This window comes from Gekko japonicus, unplaced genomic scaffold (assembly GCF_001447785.1).
Source record: "Gekko japonicus isolate JY-2015 unplaced genomic scaffold, Gekko_japonicus_V1.1 scaffold3658, whole genome shotgun sequence".
Lineage (NCBI taxonomy): Eukaryota > Metazoa > Chordata > Lepidosauria > Squamata > Gekkonidae > Gekko > Gekko japonicus.
In genome coordinates this window covers 53,464-66,918 of record NW_015162590.1, presented here as the reverse complement: position 1 = coordinate 66,918, position 13,455 = coordinate 53,464, and the positions used below count along the sequence as shown (strand labels likewise).

Genomic DNA, 13,455 nt, shown 5'->3' with positions numbered 1-13,455 from the left:
TGCAGCAGCAGAACTGGAAGCAGGAGATGGCCAGTTCCACTGCGGGCCTGATGGAAGCCCTCCGGGGGCCTGATCCAGCCCCTGGGCCACATGTTTGACACCCCAGCTCTAGAAGAGGACAATTCTGCCAGATGGGAGCTTCAGATCAGCTCTTCACATCAGTGGAGGGCGATGCACCCGGGCTCACAAAACCCTCCACATTTTGGTAGAGATTTCGTTGAGGATGCCGCCCTCGCTGCTGCACCATTTAAACCGGGGGGGGTGGGGGGCTCGTGGGATCCACGTGGCCACTGCCAACTCCTACAGATTTTTTTTCCCTCGGCCCCAGATTGTCAAACGCTGGCTGTGCGCCCTCTTCGATTCCTTCACTTCGGGTTTATGATTCACTATTAAGCAACCAGCCGTGGAAGGGTGATTCAGAGGCACAGCTGGGAAAGGACTGTTATCGCTCGAGATAAACCCTCCCATATCCATAATGATTCATAACACAAGGGGAAAGGAGGCAGAGGCTGGAGGGAAAAGAAGGCTTGCTTGATAAGGTATTCTGCCAGATACAAACATACGACGCTGCCGTATACTGGGAAAAACCCCTGGTCCTTCTAGCGCTGAACTAGAGATGTGAAGGCCCGGGAAAAAAACGGAAAAATTCAGGAAAAAAACGTTTTTTCCCCCGTTTCTTTTCCTGAAGCCTTTTTTGTTTTTTTCTGAAAAATTGGAAAAATAAAAAAAAGAAAAGAAAAAAAATTGATTATGGAACGTTTTATTTTAACATGATGAATAAAATATTTTAAGACAAGGTGTTCAAATATTTTCCAAATCATTTCTAAAATATATAATGGTATCAGATTGATCTAATTTCTGTGCACTGAGGACAAGCAAGTCCTAGGTTACAAACTGAACTCTCCAATGCAAGAACAAGATGCATTTCTTCCTTTAGGAGGTGCTATTGTCAGAAGAAAATAAAAAGGTTTCAGTTTTGTTTTTGCATGTGGATGGGTATTCTGTTTGTGATAATTGTTTGGATACACTATATTTTTAATATGCTAGTTGTGATAATTTCATGCCAAGTAAAAATGTCCATAGTCATATTTTATGTTCCTAAAGTAACAGAATGACTTTCAATCTAGAAAAGACAAAAGAAATGCTAATGTAGCATTTTTTTCAATTTTTCCGAAAATTTCCGTTTTTCCCCGGAAATTTTACATCTCTACGCTGAACTGGGCGGCCAAACTTTGGCTCAGGAGCTGCATGCAGTTCTTTCACAGATATTGTGGGGCTCCTGGGCAGGGCAGCTGGGGAAGCTGAATATCATTAGCAAACAGATATCATTGGACCAATAGATATCATTATCAACACCTGCTTTTACTGCTTTTGTTATTATTTTCAGCAGTTTCATTTTGTGTTAATAAAAAAGCAAATTTGCATGCTTCCCAGTAAAAACGTGTAATATCTGTTCACGTCTTGCGACTCTCAAACTTCTGATGTTTATTCTATGTGGCTCTTACATTAAGCACGTTTAGCCACCCCGGTCTACACTGACTGACACTTTTAAGACTGCAAGCAATGTCTTTCCAGCGTGCCTCCCTCGATTCTTTCTTCCAGCTCAGCCTATCCCGCAAGATGGCCCCCTACCTGGACACAGCCGATCTGGCCACCTGGACCCATGCCACGGTAACACTGAGGACTAGACTACTGTAATGCACTGTACATAGATCTCCCCTTGAAGACAGTTCAGAGACTCCAGTTGGCAGAGAACACCTCAAGCTCGGCTATTATCAGTCGCTAGATGGGGCAAGCAAATTACTCCCACTCTGCAATCACTTCTTCGGCTGCCCATCAGTATAGATCTCCCCTTGAAGACAGTTCAGAGATTCCAGTTGGCAGAGAACACCTCAGCTCGGCTATTATCAGTCGCTAAATGGGGCAAGCCTATTACTCCCACTCTGCAATCACTTCTTTGGCTGCCCATCAGCCACCAGACTCAATTCTAGGTACTGGCTATCACATACAGAGCCCTTCGTCGCCTTGCTCCATCGTGTTCACAGGATCACCTTTCTCCCTACGCTCTGCTAGCGCAGCTTTGCTTGTCTGAGAGGGGCCTTCTAGAGTCACCACCCTACGGATGGGCAAAATCAACAACTACCCTTACATGTGCTTTCTCTGTCACAGCTCTTGCGATGATGCAGGAGCACCGCCCTAAGGAAGGCAGCAAACCAATCGCAGAGCAGAGGGAAGAGCCCGTCGGGGGGAGAAGGCCAAATGGTACTAGCCCCCTGTGGAGTAAAGGCCTCCTTGAGAAAAAGGGCCTACTCAGGAGTAGGAACAGGGAAGCAGGACCTGGAAGTGGCCAGGGGAAGAGGAATAAAAGGCCCCAGTTGAAGACAGTGTGGTTGGCTGTTGGCTGGAAGAGGGCTGTGGGAATATGTGTTTGGGGGTCTTTGCAGACATGTGCTTTCTCTGTCACAGCTCTTGCGTTGATGCAGGAGCACCACCCTAAGGAAGGCAGCAGACCAATCGCAGAGCAGAGGAAAGAGCCAATTGGGGCCTGTGATCGTAATGGGAGGAGAAGGCAGGGGAAGGCCAAATGGTACTAGCTCCCTGAGGAGAAAAGACCTCCTTGAGAAAAAGGGCCTACTCAGGAGTAGGAACAGGGAAGCAGGACCTGGAAGTGGCATGGGGAAGAGGAATAAAAGGCCCCAGCTGAAGACAGTGAGGTTGGCTATTGGCTGGAAGAGGGCTGTGGGAAGATGTGTTTGGGGGTCTTTGCCCGTGAGAAGGTACCAGGCCCACTGGAGCCTCAGAGGTCAACATTCCTGAACCCAAGGGAAGCCAGGAGGAACTTTTCCCATCTGAACCAATCACAATAAAAGGCCCCAGTTGAAGACAGTGTGGTTGGCTGTTGGCTGGAAGAGGGCTGTGGGAATATGTGTTTGGGGGTCTTTGCAGGTGAGAAGGTACCAGGCCCACTGGAGCCTCAGAGGTCAACATTCCTGAACCCAAGGGAAGCCAGGAGGAACTTTTCCCATCTGAACCAATCACACAGGCTGCCCCGCCTGGCTTAACCCTGCAGGAAGGGTGCAGCAGCCAGGACCGGAGCTTGAGGAACCTGGAGAAAGACCGGAGCCGGGACAGCTCTCCTAGCATTGAGGTGTGAACAGGTGGAGGTGAGGAGCAATGCTCCCTCTGAGCTGTGGAGTCTTGTGAGCAAAAACTCTACTTTGTGAGCTACTGGCACTAAAGCTGCGAGCGAGCGTTTTGGCGACTGCATAAATTAGTTTGCTCTGGAGCCATCTTTCCTGAGCTGAGACAAAAATGTGCAAGCCAGAGGCTAAAAAACTGTGAGCTGGCTCACACTAGCTCAGCTTAGAGGGAACACTGGTGCGGAGTCATGAACTGGCCCGGCTAAAGGGTGGTGGTCGACCTCTGGAGTTGGCCCTGTGAAGAAACCAAGCCATTAAAGTGCAAACTTCACAGTTCTGGAATGTTGCCTCATCTGACAATGCTGAGAAAAGATGGCCTCTCCCCAGAGGGATGTGGACCCTGGCCCGGGGGGGGGGGGCTTCACAGGCCCCCACCTTATGAAATGGCCTGCCTGACAAGATTAGGGAAGCTTGTGCTCTCTTCTCTTTCTGCAAACTATGCAAATCTAAATTATTCAGGAGGGCTTTTGCGCACAGGTAATAGGGCACCGTAATGAAACGGTTCAGAAAAATGCTATAGGGACTGCGGACTATAATACTGTGTTCTATCTATTGTTGTAAGTATGCTTCCACCATGTAATTTCTGCACCATTTAATGTGTCACGTTTAAATCCTTATGCTTTGTTTCAGGTTTCTGCTTGTTCCCAGATTTCTGGAATCCAAACCTTATTGCACTGTCTGACTGGATGTCCCATGTTGTTGACTCTGTTTGACTTATACTATGTAATCCACCTTGAGTCTCCCAGAATTTGTTGTTGTTGATGTTCAGTCGCACAGTCGAGTCCGACTCTTTGCGACCCCATGGACCAGATCACGCCAGGCCTTCCTGTCTTCCACTGTCCTCTGAAGTTGGCTCAATTTCACGTTCGTTGCATCTATGACACTGTCTAACTATCTTATCCTTTGCCGTCCCCGTCTTCTTTGACCTTCAATCTTTCCCAGCATCAGGGTCTTCTCCAGTGAGTGCTCCCTTCTCATTGGGTGGCCAGAGTATTTGAGCTTCAGTTTCATTGGAAATTCAACCTGGGACCTTAGGCATGACAAGCATACACTCTCTAACTCTGAGCTGCCAGTGCCAAAGTAAACGAAAGTGTGACAAACTTTACAAGGACAGTAACAGCATAAATGTAAATGCTGCTGCAAAGCTAGCTGGTATCTCTGGTATACCTGACCTGGATTACCCAAGCTAGCCCGATCTCATCCGAAACTAAGCAGCATCAGCCCTCCTGGCTAGTATTTGTATGGGAGACCACCAAGGAATACCAGGGCTGTGTGACACAGAGATAGGCAATGGCAAAACCACCTCTGAATGTCTTTTGTCTTGAAAACCCTAGTCACCATAAGCCAAGCTGTGCCTCAGTGGCGTTTCCCACCACATATTTGCCCAAGAAACATACCCTGCCACCTCGGAAGGAGCTTCACTGACTGATAATTCATTTCTGAGCACAACCCAGGGGGCTCATACTTCCTTTTAAACTTCTCAACGGACTGGGATCTGTATACCTTCAGGACCATCTTTGCCAAAACGAGCGTATCTGAGAATTATGATGTAATTCAGAGGCCTGGCTGTGGTCGAAGCATGGGGCCGCTTGAGATGGGAAGAGGCAGGGGAAAAGGAAAGATTCGGGGAAGAGAGAGTAACGCTGGCTCAGTCTCTGGACTTTTTTTCCGCAACAGGCAAAACTGGAAAATTGGGCGAAGCGCTGAAAAAGGGCTCCTCGGAAATATTTTCTCCTTTGGAACAACTGAAATGCTTTTTCAGACACGGGTTTAATTCCAAAATACACAGTATGAAGATTTTTGTGTAAGGCTATTCACGGCATTTTCCTGTGTACACGTAAACATATACAACATCCTCTAAGTTATACTAAGTGTGTTGTCGAAGGCTTTCGCGGCCGGAGTTCTTTAGTTGCTGTAGGTTTTCCGGGATGTGTGGCCGTGGTCTTGGCATTGTAGACCCTGAAGTTTCGCCAGCAGCTGTGACTGGCATCCTCTGAAGTATAAACACAGAAAGATGGAATACTCTCTGTGTCAAGGTGAGAAGAAAATGGTAGGCAGTAAATTTATATCTCCCACCTTCTTATATACTCCACCTTCTGCAGGTGATATATATTTACTGCCTACCATTTTCTTCTCACCTTGACACAGAGGGGCGTTTCAGCCGGCAGTTTATGCCGGCTGAAACACGATCACACTTACCTCCTGTCTGCGGAGCCCACTGCTGTATTCCCATTCACACACAGCAGGCGTCGCCGTTGTTTTTTTTTTACTCAGTTTGCGCATGCGCATAGGCAGCCATCCACAGAATGGCGATCTTCGCGCATGCGCAAAATACCCCGTCCAGAAAAGCATGCCCTGAAGAGAGGACTTACCTTTAAAGTTTAAAGAGCAAACTGGCCTCCCTGAGGTCCTGGACTCCTCTAAAACCTTAAACTAAGGACCTTTTTTTTTTTAAACAAACGCTGGTGCGAAGCTTCGCCCAAACGCCTATCACCAACCTAACAAAAAAAGTGGTGGGCGAAAATCGGAAGCCTCGGGCTTCCGAACGGAAGTGGCTCTACAACGGTGGAGAGCGATCAGACGGGGGGTAAAGCGGTTACAACCGGTGCACTCAGGATATCACCAATTGGGGACCTAGTGGCAGAATACAACGGTTTAAAGCTCTTTGCAACATTTAGGGACGGAAGGCAGATGTTCTACGTGTGAACACCGGTAGTACACCAATTCCAACCAGCACCTATACCATTGTAAATGTCCCATCTGAACGCACCCAGAGAGTATTCCATCTTTCCGTGTTCATATCTCTGAGGATGCCAGTCAGTTACTGGCGAAACGTCAGGTCCTACAATGCCAAGACCACGGCCACACATCCCGGAAAATCTACAGCAACTAATTATACTAAGCGTGTCTAATTTTGTCCACACTCAAGTATGCTACAATGCCAGCCAGGTGCAAATGAAAACCGGAGCCCAGCGGCACCTTAATGGGAAACAAAGCTTATTCCAGCAAAAAGCTGACTCGTGAACCAGAGCGGCTTTCATCAGAAGCATTGGAAAAGCCCTGGGAGAGCAAGATAAACTTTATCACACTGAAAAAACAGTATGCATCTAGTCCCATTGTGACTGTAAGAGACGGCTTCCGCCCAAACAACACATGTTCGTTTATTTTAAGCAATTTCCTGTTTTCTACTGTCAACATCTGTTCTGGGCTTCTCAGGTGGCAAAGCCAGGATGCATATGCTAAGGCAGCAAAGGGCATGGCAGTGGGGAATGCTTATCAAACTGTTGCTTGGGCCAGCCATGGGAGATGGAAGAGAAGGGGACCCCTATCAGGGTCACTCCAAGAGTCTCCAGTAAGTCAGTTCTCAACCCCCGGGTCTGCTCTTGGCAACAGAGGCGTTGCTTGGTGCGTAACCTCTACTGGACCCTCGCCCCCAAAAGACAGGACCAAAACGGAACAGGATGAGGTCTTAGCTCATAAAAAGTGAGCAAGCAGTTAGAAATTCAGTATATTCATGCATGGACCGCATACGCAGCAGTCTCAGGATTTCCCCCAAAGACAGGAAGGATTTCGATCTCCAAGAAGCAGAATGAAAGCAACACTGAACCGCACGCACTATGCGTCGACTTCAGAAGACATTCATCATCTGTGGCTTTCCACTACAATTATATCCACCACTACAGATACTGTAGTATTGCCTTTAACAAAACTGCATTGTGCATGTAAAGTGCTGTTAATCTGCAGTCAACTTATGGTGACCCCAGCAAGGGGCTTTCAAGGCAAGGGAGAAGCAGAGGTGGTTTGCCATGGCCTTCCTCTGCAGAGTCTTCCTTGGTGGTCTCCCTTCCAAGTACCGACCCTACTTAGCTTATAACTTAAGGCAACCCCAGCAAGGGGCTTTCAAGGCAAGGGAGAAGCAGAACATTCATCATCTGTGGCTTTCCACTACAATTATATCCACCACTACAGATACTGTAGTATTGCCTTTAACAAAACTGCATTGTGCATGTAAAGTGCTGTTAATCTGCAGTCAACTTATGGTGACCCCAGCAAGGGGCTTCCAAGGCAAGGGAGAAGCAGAGGTGGTTTGCCATGGCCTTCCTCTTCAGAGCCTTCCTTGGTGGTCTCCCTTCCAAGTACCGACCCTGCTTAGCTTACAACTTAAGGCAACCCCAGCAAGGGGCTTCCGAGGCAAGTGAGAAGCAGAGGTGGTTTGCCACGGCCTTCCTCTGCGGAGTCTTCCTTGGTGGTCTCCCTTCCAAGTACCAACCCTGCTTAGCGTCCAAGATCTGCTGCCTTCCCTCCCAAAATTGCATTAGCTAGCCATTAGAACTTATGGAACAGCTAAATGCTTTTTAAATTTAAGATTGTTCACTTCCTCCAGTCCTAGCAATAATACAATTGGAGGGAGCCTATTTTAGCAAGCATCTCTCTCTTGCTATCACTAAAGGAGCCTCCCAAAAGTTAAGGTTTATCCTGGAAACACAAATGGAATGTCTCTGCTGCGTTTCCCAGGAAATGGCCATGGGGTGGGGCGACGTATACAGTCATAAACTTGGACTAGTGCTCACCTGTAAGCGTCTCCTTAAAACAAAGCATACTGAATGTTTCTCATCCCACTTCTCATGTCAAGCGGCTACACGGACCGCCTTTCTTAAAGAAGACGAACTTCCACGTCGGCAGGTTAATACACCCTTACCGTACTTTGAACTCTGCAGCATTCAGCCACGCTCACCGGGTTAATTGAGGAGAGAGCACATATTATTAACTCTCCCATTTAACGAGCGTGTGTGTTGACATGCCTAGACTGTCAAGCGGCTGTTCTTCGATTGTTTACCCCATAGGAGTCTGCAATGGGGGTGTATTCCTCCTCCGTGTATCTCCCTAAAACAGCACTCAGCCATATCCAGGACACGAGAAGAGGCAAGTTGCAGAAAATATATAGGGGAACAGACACGATGCTCGTCTGGGGTGGGGACGTGGTTCGGGGGAAGAAAATCAGCGTGGATGGCAGAGGCCCGGGTTCAATCCCTGGCATCTCTACTTAAAAGGAATCATGTAAGGAGTGATGCGGAAGACCTTCACCTGAAACCCTGGACAGCCAGTTTAAGCAGACAATTCTGACCTTGATGGACAAAGGGTCTGATTCAGTATTAAGGCAGCTTCCGGTGTTGTCTTACTAACGCAGCGCAGACTACGGCGGCTGACCTCAAATCACTCTGAAGGCCACCTCAACAACTGCCATTTCCCTCTGTAGCAGAAACCTTATTGGCAATGTTCAGTGCACCTGGGTTGCATTGTGGTCACCACCAATGCTCCCTCTAAGCTGTGGTGTCTTGTGAGGAAAAATTCTACTTTGTGAGCCACCGGCATTAAAGTTGTGAGCGAGCGATTTGGCTACTGCATAAATCAGTTTGCTCTGGAGCCCATCCTTCCTAAGACAAAAATGTGTGAGCCGGAGGCTAAAAAACAGTGAGCTAGCTCACACTAACTCAGCTTAGAGGGATCATTGGTCACCACTACCTAGCAACCGAGCCTCAAGACCGGGACACCGGCAGAAGCATCTGCTCTGTTATCATAACCTTATCCCTCTCGCTGCCCCTACAAAAATATCCTGTGCCACTGTCAGGAATAGTTCTTTTCAAACAAGACCAAGTCAAGGATGCAAGATCCTAAGGAAAGAATGGGCCGAAGTCTGGATTTTCATTTGCCACAGGGGAAGCATGCAGAAAGGAATTTTCAAGCAAGAGATGATATGCACAGATTGAGAAAAAACACGGCTTCTTCCATGGCCGCATCCCTCCTGTACTCTACACCCACAACATGTTTGATCTTCATCTGATTATTTAGGCCTTGATCTCTGTAAGTCTCCTATTGTTCATCGACCTGCAGTTAGGTGCGGGTTTACAAACACTCTTGAGTTGACAAACATTACAAAGAGACCTTGCAGGATGAAAGCGAAAGACCCAGGGCTGGTTTTATCACGTACACTCCTCGGGGACGAGGCTGGCGACTCTTACGTAAGAGGAGGCAAGATAAACAAGAGAACCTTCAGAACCATTGAGGCTCCCAACTCGTCGTGTAACATGCAACATTTTCCTTCAAGATCCTTCATTTCGCAACAAAGGGATTCTTTAAAGAAAGGAAAGCCACCAGCAGCTTTGATCTGAGAAACAGACAGATTTCTTAATTATTTTACCCTTCATTTGTAAGGGGATCCTTTTTTTTTTTTAAGAGTGTTTCTTTTGCACGGAAGGAGGTTTAGGAGACCAGCACAGATACACTGCCGTTTCCAAGCACTGGATGCTATTGCTGTTTTTTTTGCTGAAACGAGTGCACCAAGAGGTGCAAAATGGTGTTTTTCATTTTACAGATGTTGGGGAAACAAGGCACTCGTTAGACCAGGTCCCCTAAAAAAAAAAAAAAAAAAGACGACACCCGGAAACGCCATTCACCGGCATTTGTGTCGGAAAACCGAGAGCAGACGCATCAGGCTTAGAAACAGAGGAACCCTTCCGTTAGTGCCTGCAAGACTCGTTAGCGCTGTAAATTCAACCTCGATATAGCTGAGAGGCATTAAGTCATCCATTTTCATAACAGCGGCGCGCAGCTCCCTCCCTCTCAAAAGTGGTCGCGGACATTGGGGCTGGGGGGGGGGACACACCCAGCGATGAAAGGATTACAGAGTGGGCTAGCTCTGAAGGCTCTCCTTTCCCCTTAACAAAGTGAACCTAATCGCTACCCGAGACTGACGTCAGGTGCTTCAAAAGCTTGGGGGAAGAGATCCAAGGGAAAGGAGGAATAAATATGGAAGGCTTCCCCCTCCATGCTAGCTCTCATCCTCAGAGAGACATTTGGGATGCAGGTTATGTGAACCTCAGAACTGGCGACAATACCGACTTGCCTTCCTCCTGAGTTTGGGGGGGGGGGGGAGAGGACCCTATCCAAGTCCTCATCCGCCTCCAAATTCGAATTCCACTTCTGCCACCCCCCCATAGCTCCGAAAACTTTGCAAAGGCGTGATGGAAAATGGAAGCTTCCCTGCCAACCGCCCCCAACCTCCATCCCCCCAAGTTCCACTTGGAGAGGTGGGCAACTGCGCCGGTGCGCTCCCATAGCCACCTTCCCCCTCCCCGAATTCCTTTCTGTGGAGGCGATGAAATGGGGCGAGTGGGCTGCTGGTTTTCCTCCCCCCCCCGTTTTGTCCTCAGCGGTAACTCCCCAGCGAGATGTGGAAGGGGAGCGTTTTTCCACGGCCCACAAGCCTGCCTGCGTGCACAACGGGAGTGAAGGAGTAACGAAAACCCTCTGTTCCTTCTCTCTGCCTTTAAATCTGGGGATGAGGGGACGCAAGGGGGGAAGGTGGGGAGAGGAGATACCAAGAAGGCAGACAAAAGTCTCCCTTCAACCTAAAGGGGAGGGAGGGCCCGAGAATGACAATTATAAATGAAGTAAACAAATAAGCTTAATACGAAACACGTGAGGAGGTAATGTATACAAAAGGGTTCATTGCGGTCTCTCCTAAACCTCTCGTCCAATGGCGAAGCCATTTCCCAACTGCATCGCTTCAAGCTGGGGGGGGGGATTTCCTAGGAATGTTCTCCACACATGAACACCCCTTCAGCATGTCAGGAAGTAACGTCCAGCTTGGACTTCTCTCCCCAATATGCTCTCTTCTTCCCTAATATCCAAGGCAGCCTTTGTTCCTGGACAGCATGCAGCCACGCAAATCCCCCCACCCCCAGCCGGAAGTGGTGCAGTCCAGGAAAGGCTTCACCACGGGACTTTGAATGTGTGAACCGGGCCTTGTACAGGGAAGAACACAGGGAACGCAAATCGTCTTTATGAAGGGATGAAATTGTTATTTCAGATTAGGGATTTTGGAAAGGGGGGAGGGTGGGTGAGGGAGTATTGGGGCATATGCAGGAAAGCATGCAGAGTTTGGGAGGAGCTGGGGCGAGAAGAAACAAATTAAGACATGATATGATTCCCCCCACCCCTTAAACACTCTTAGGGAGATTGTTTGGGGGTGTAAGGGACATATGTGGGGGGGGGCGAGAGACATGTGCGGGGTGCCAGAGAAGGAACAGGGACCCCCAACCAAAGGCCCTTTTAACACTCAATATGGGGAAACTGCGGTGGCTCAAGTGGTGAAGACGCTGAACTGCAGGCTGTGGAAGGTCGGTAGTTCAGCAGTTCGAGACCCGAGTGTGCCACATGACAGAGTGAGCTCCCGTCTCTAGTTCCAGCTCCTGCCAACCTAGCCGTTCGAAAGCAAGAAATTGCAAGTAGATAAATAGGGACCGCTTCGGTGGGAAGGGAACAGCGTTCCGTGCGCCTTGGTTGTTTAGTCATGCCAGCCACATGACCACGGAAACGTCTTCAGACAGCGCTGGCTCTTCGGCTTTGAAACGGAGATGAGCACCGCAACCCTAGAGTCGGACTCGACTGGCTTTCGAGCAAGGGAACCTTTACTTTTACCTTTACCTTTATGGGGAAACTGGGGGCAAAAAGGGGAGGAAGAGACAGTCGTGGGTATGTTGGGGTGAAAACTAAGGGGGGACAGGGACCTGAGAGGGAGTTCACCAGCAGCAGAAAAGATGCATGACTCCCCCTTCTGCTGGAGGTATGAAAGGAGGATTTTACTTATTATTTGGTTTCTAGCCCTCCCTCCCCTGCAAACAAGCTCAGGGCGGGTCACAACAAAACAATGTTTAAGATGTCACTATTATTAAAACCCAATATAAAAATAAAACCCACGGATGAGAGAATCACCCCCATGATACCTATACATGCCCATGATACCTATACCTAAACCCCCCATGATAACCTATACATGCCCATGACACCTATACCTAAACCCCTCTGATACCTATACCTAAAAAACCCCATGATACCTATATATCCCCCATAATACCTATACCTAAACCCCCCATGATAACCTACACATGCCCATGATACCTATACCTCAACCCCCCTGATACCTATACCTAAAAAACCCCCATGATACCTATATATCCCCATAATACCTATACCTAAACCCCCCATGATAACCTATACATGCCCATGACACCTATACCTAAACCCCTCTGATACCTATACCTAAAAAACCCCCTGATACCTATATATCCCCCATAATACCTATACCCCCCTGATAACCTACACATGCCCATGATACCTATACCTAACCCCCCCCTGATACCTATACCTAAAAAAACCCATGATACCTATACATGCCCATGATAACTATCTGTTAACTATACCTAACCCCCCCCCTCCATGATACCTATCAGTGCATAATCTGCGAGGGGGGGGGAGAGAGATATAACGCAGGGGGCGACACTCAACTTCCCCTCCTCATCCCCAACTAGGAAAGCAGATTGTGATATCTATAGGTGCCTATTTGGAAGCAGAGGCGACGTTGTGATCTGGGAGACCCGTGTTCAGCTCGCCCGTCCCCTCCACCCCCACCCCCGAAGCACGTGGGGAAATAGGTTGGGGGAAAGGGGGGAAGGGGCTTGCAATCGTCGTCGCCCCCCCCCCTCCCTCCTTCTCCCCCTCCACCGGCGGCCCCGATCCAAACCCGGGAGGTCCCCCTCCTCCTCCCCTTTTCTCACCTGCTGGTATTCGGCGTCGTCGGGTCGGAAGTCGTCGCCGGCGGCCTCCCAGCGGAGGCTGTAGTGGGGCAGGCGGTGGAGGAGGCTCACCCACCAGGGCGGCGAGTAGCTCACCCCCGCCGCCGCCATGGCCCCGCCGCCCGCCCGCCTCAGCGCCGCCGCCGCCACGCCGCCATCATGAACGGGGCCGCCGCCGCCGCCTCAGCCCGCCTTCCTTCCCCGTCGAGGCCCGCTTCAAGCCGCCCGGCGCGTCTCCGCCTTCTCCTCAGCAGCACCGCCACCGCCGCCGCCGCCGCTCCCCGGCGGAGGCTTCCCGCCCCACATGGCCGCTGCCTCCCTCCGCTCGCCGCCGCCGCCGCCGCTGCTCTTTGTTCGCCCAGAGCCTCGCCTCCGCCGCCTCCTCTCCCCGACTAGCGCCGCCCACCCCGGCCGGTGCCCGAGGGAGGAGGAGGAGGAGGAGGAGGAGAGAGGGAGGCGGGGACGGCAGAAGCCGGGGACGGGAGTGGCGGGAAAAGCCCTCCTGAGGCGGCGCGGCCTTCTGGAAAGGAGGGGGGGGGGTCACGACGACGACGACGCCTCACGAAACGCGCGGAGCCCCGGAGGCCACCCCCCCCCCCCTCCACACACGGCCCCCCCCC

General features: G+C 49.9%; 1 protein-coding gene across 1 annotated transcript in view; it reads right to left on the bottom strand.

Annotated features, from left to right (window-relative positions):
* Positions 1 to 12,946, bottom strand: part of TTYH3 (tweety family member 3) — an 80,316-nt gene extending 67,370 nt beyond the window's left edge. The window contains exon 1 of the mRNA XM_015406462.1: positions 12,818 to 12,946. Coding sequence (XP_015261948.1) covers positions 12,818 to 12,946 — 129 coding nt within the window. The remainder of the gene's footprint in view (positions 1 to 12,817) is intronic.
* Between the last annotated feature and the right edge of the window lie 509 nt (positions 12,947 to 13,455).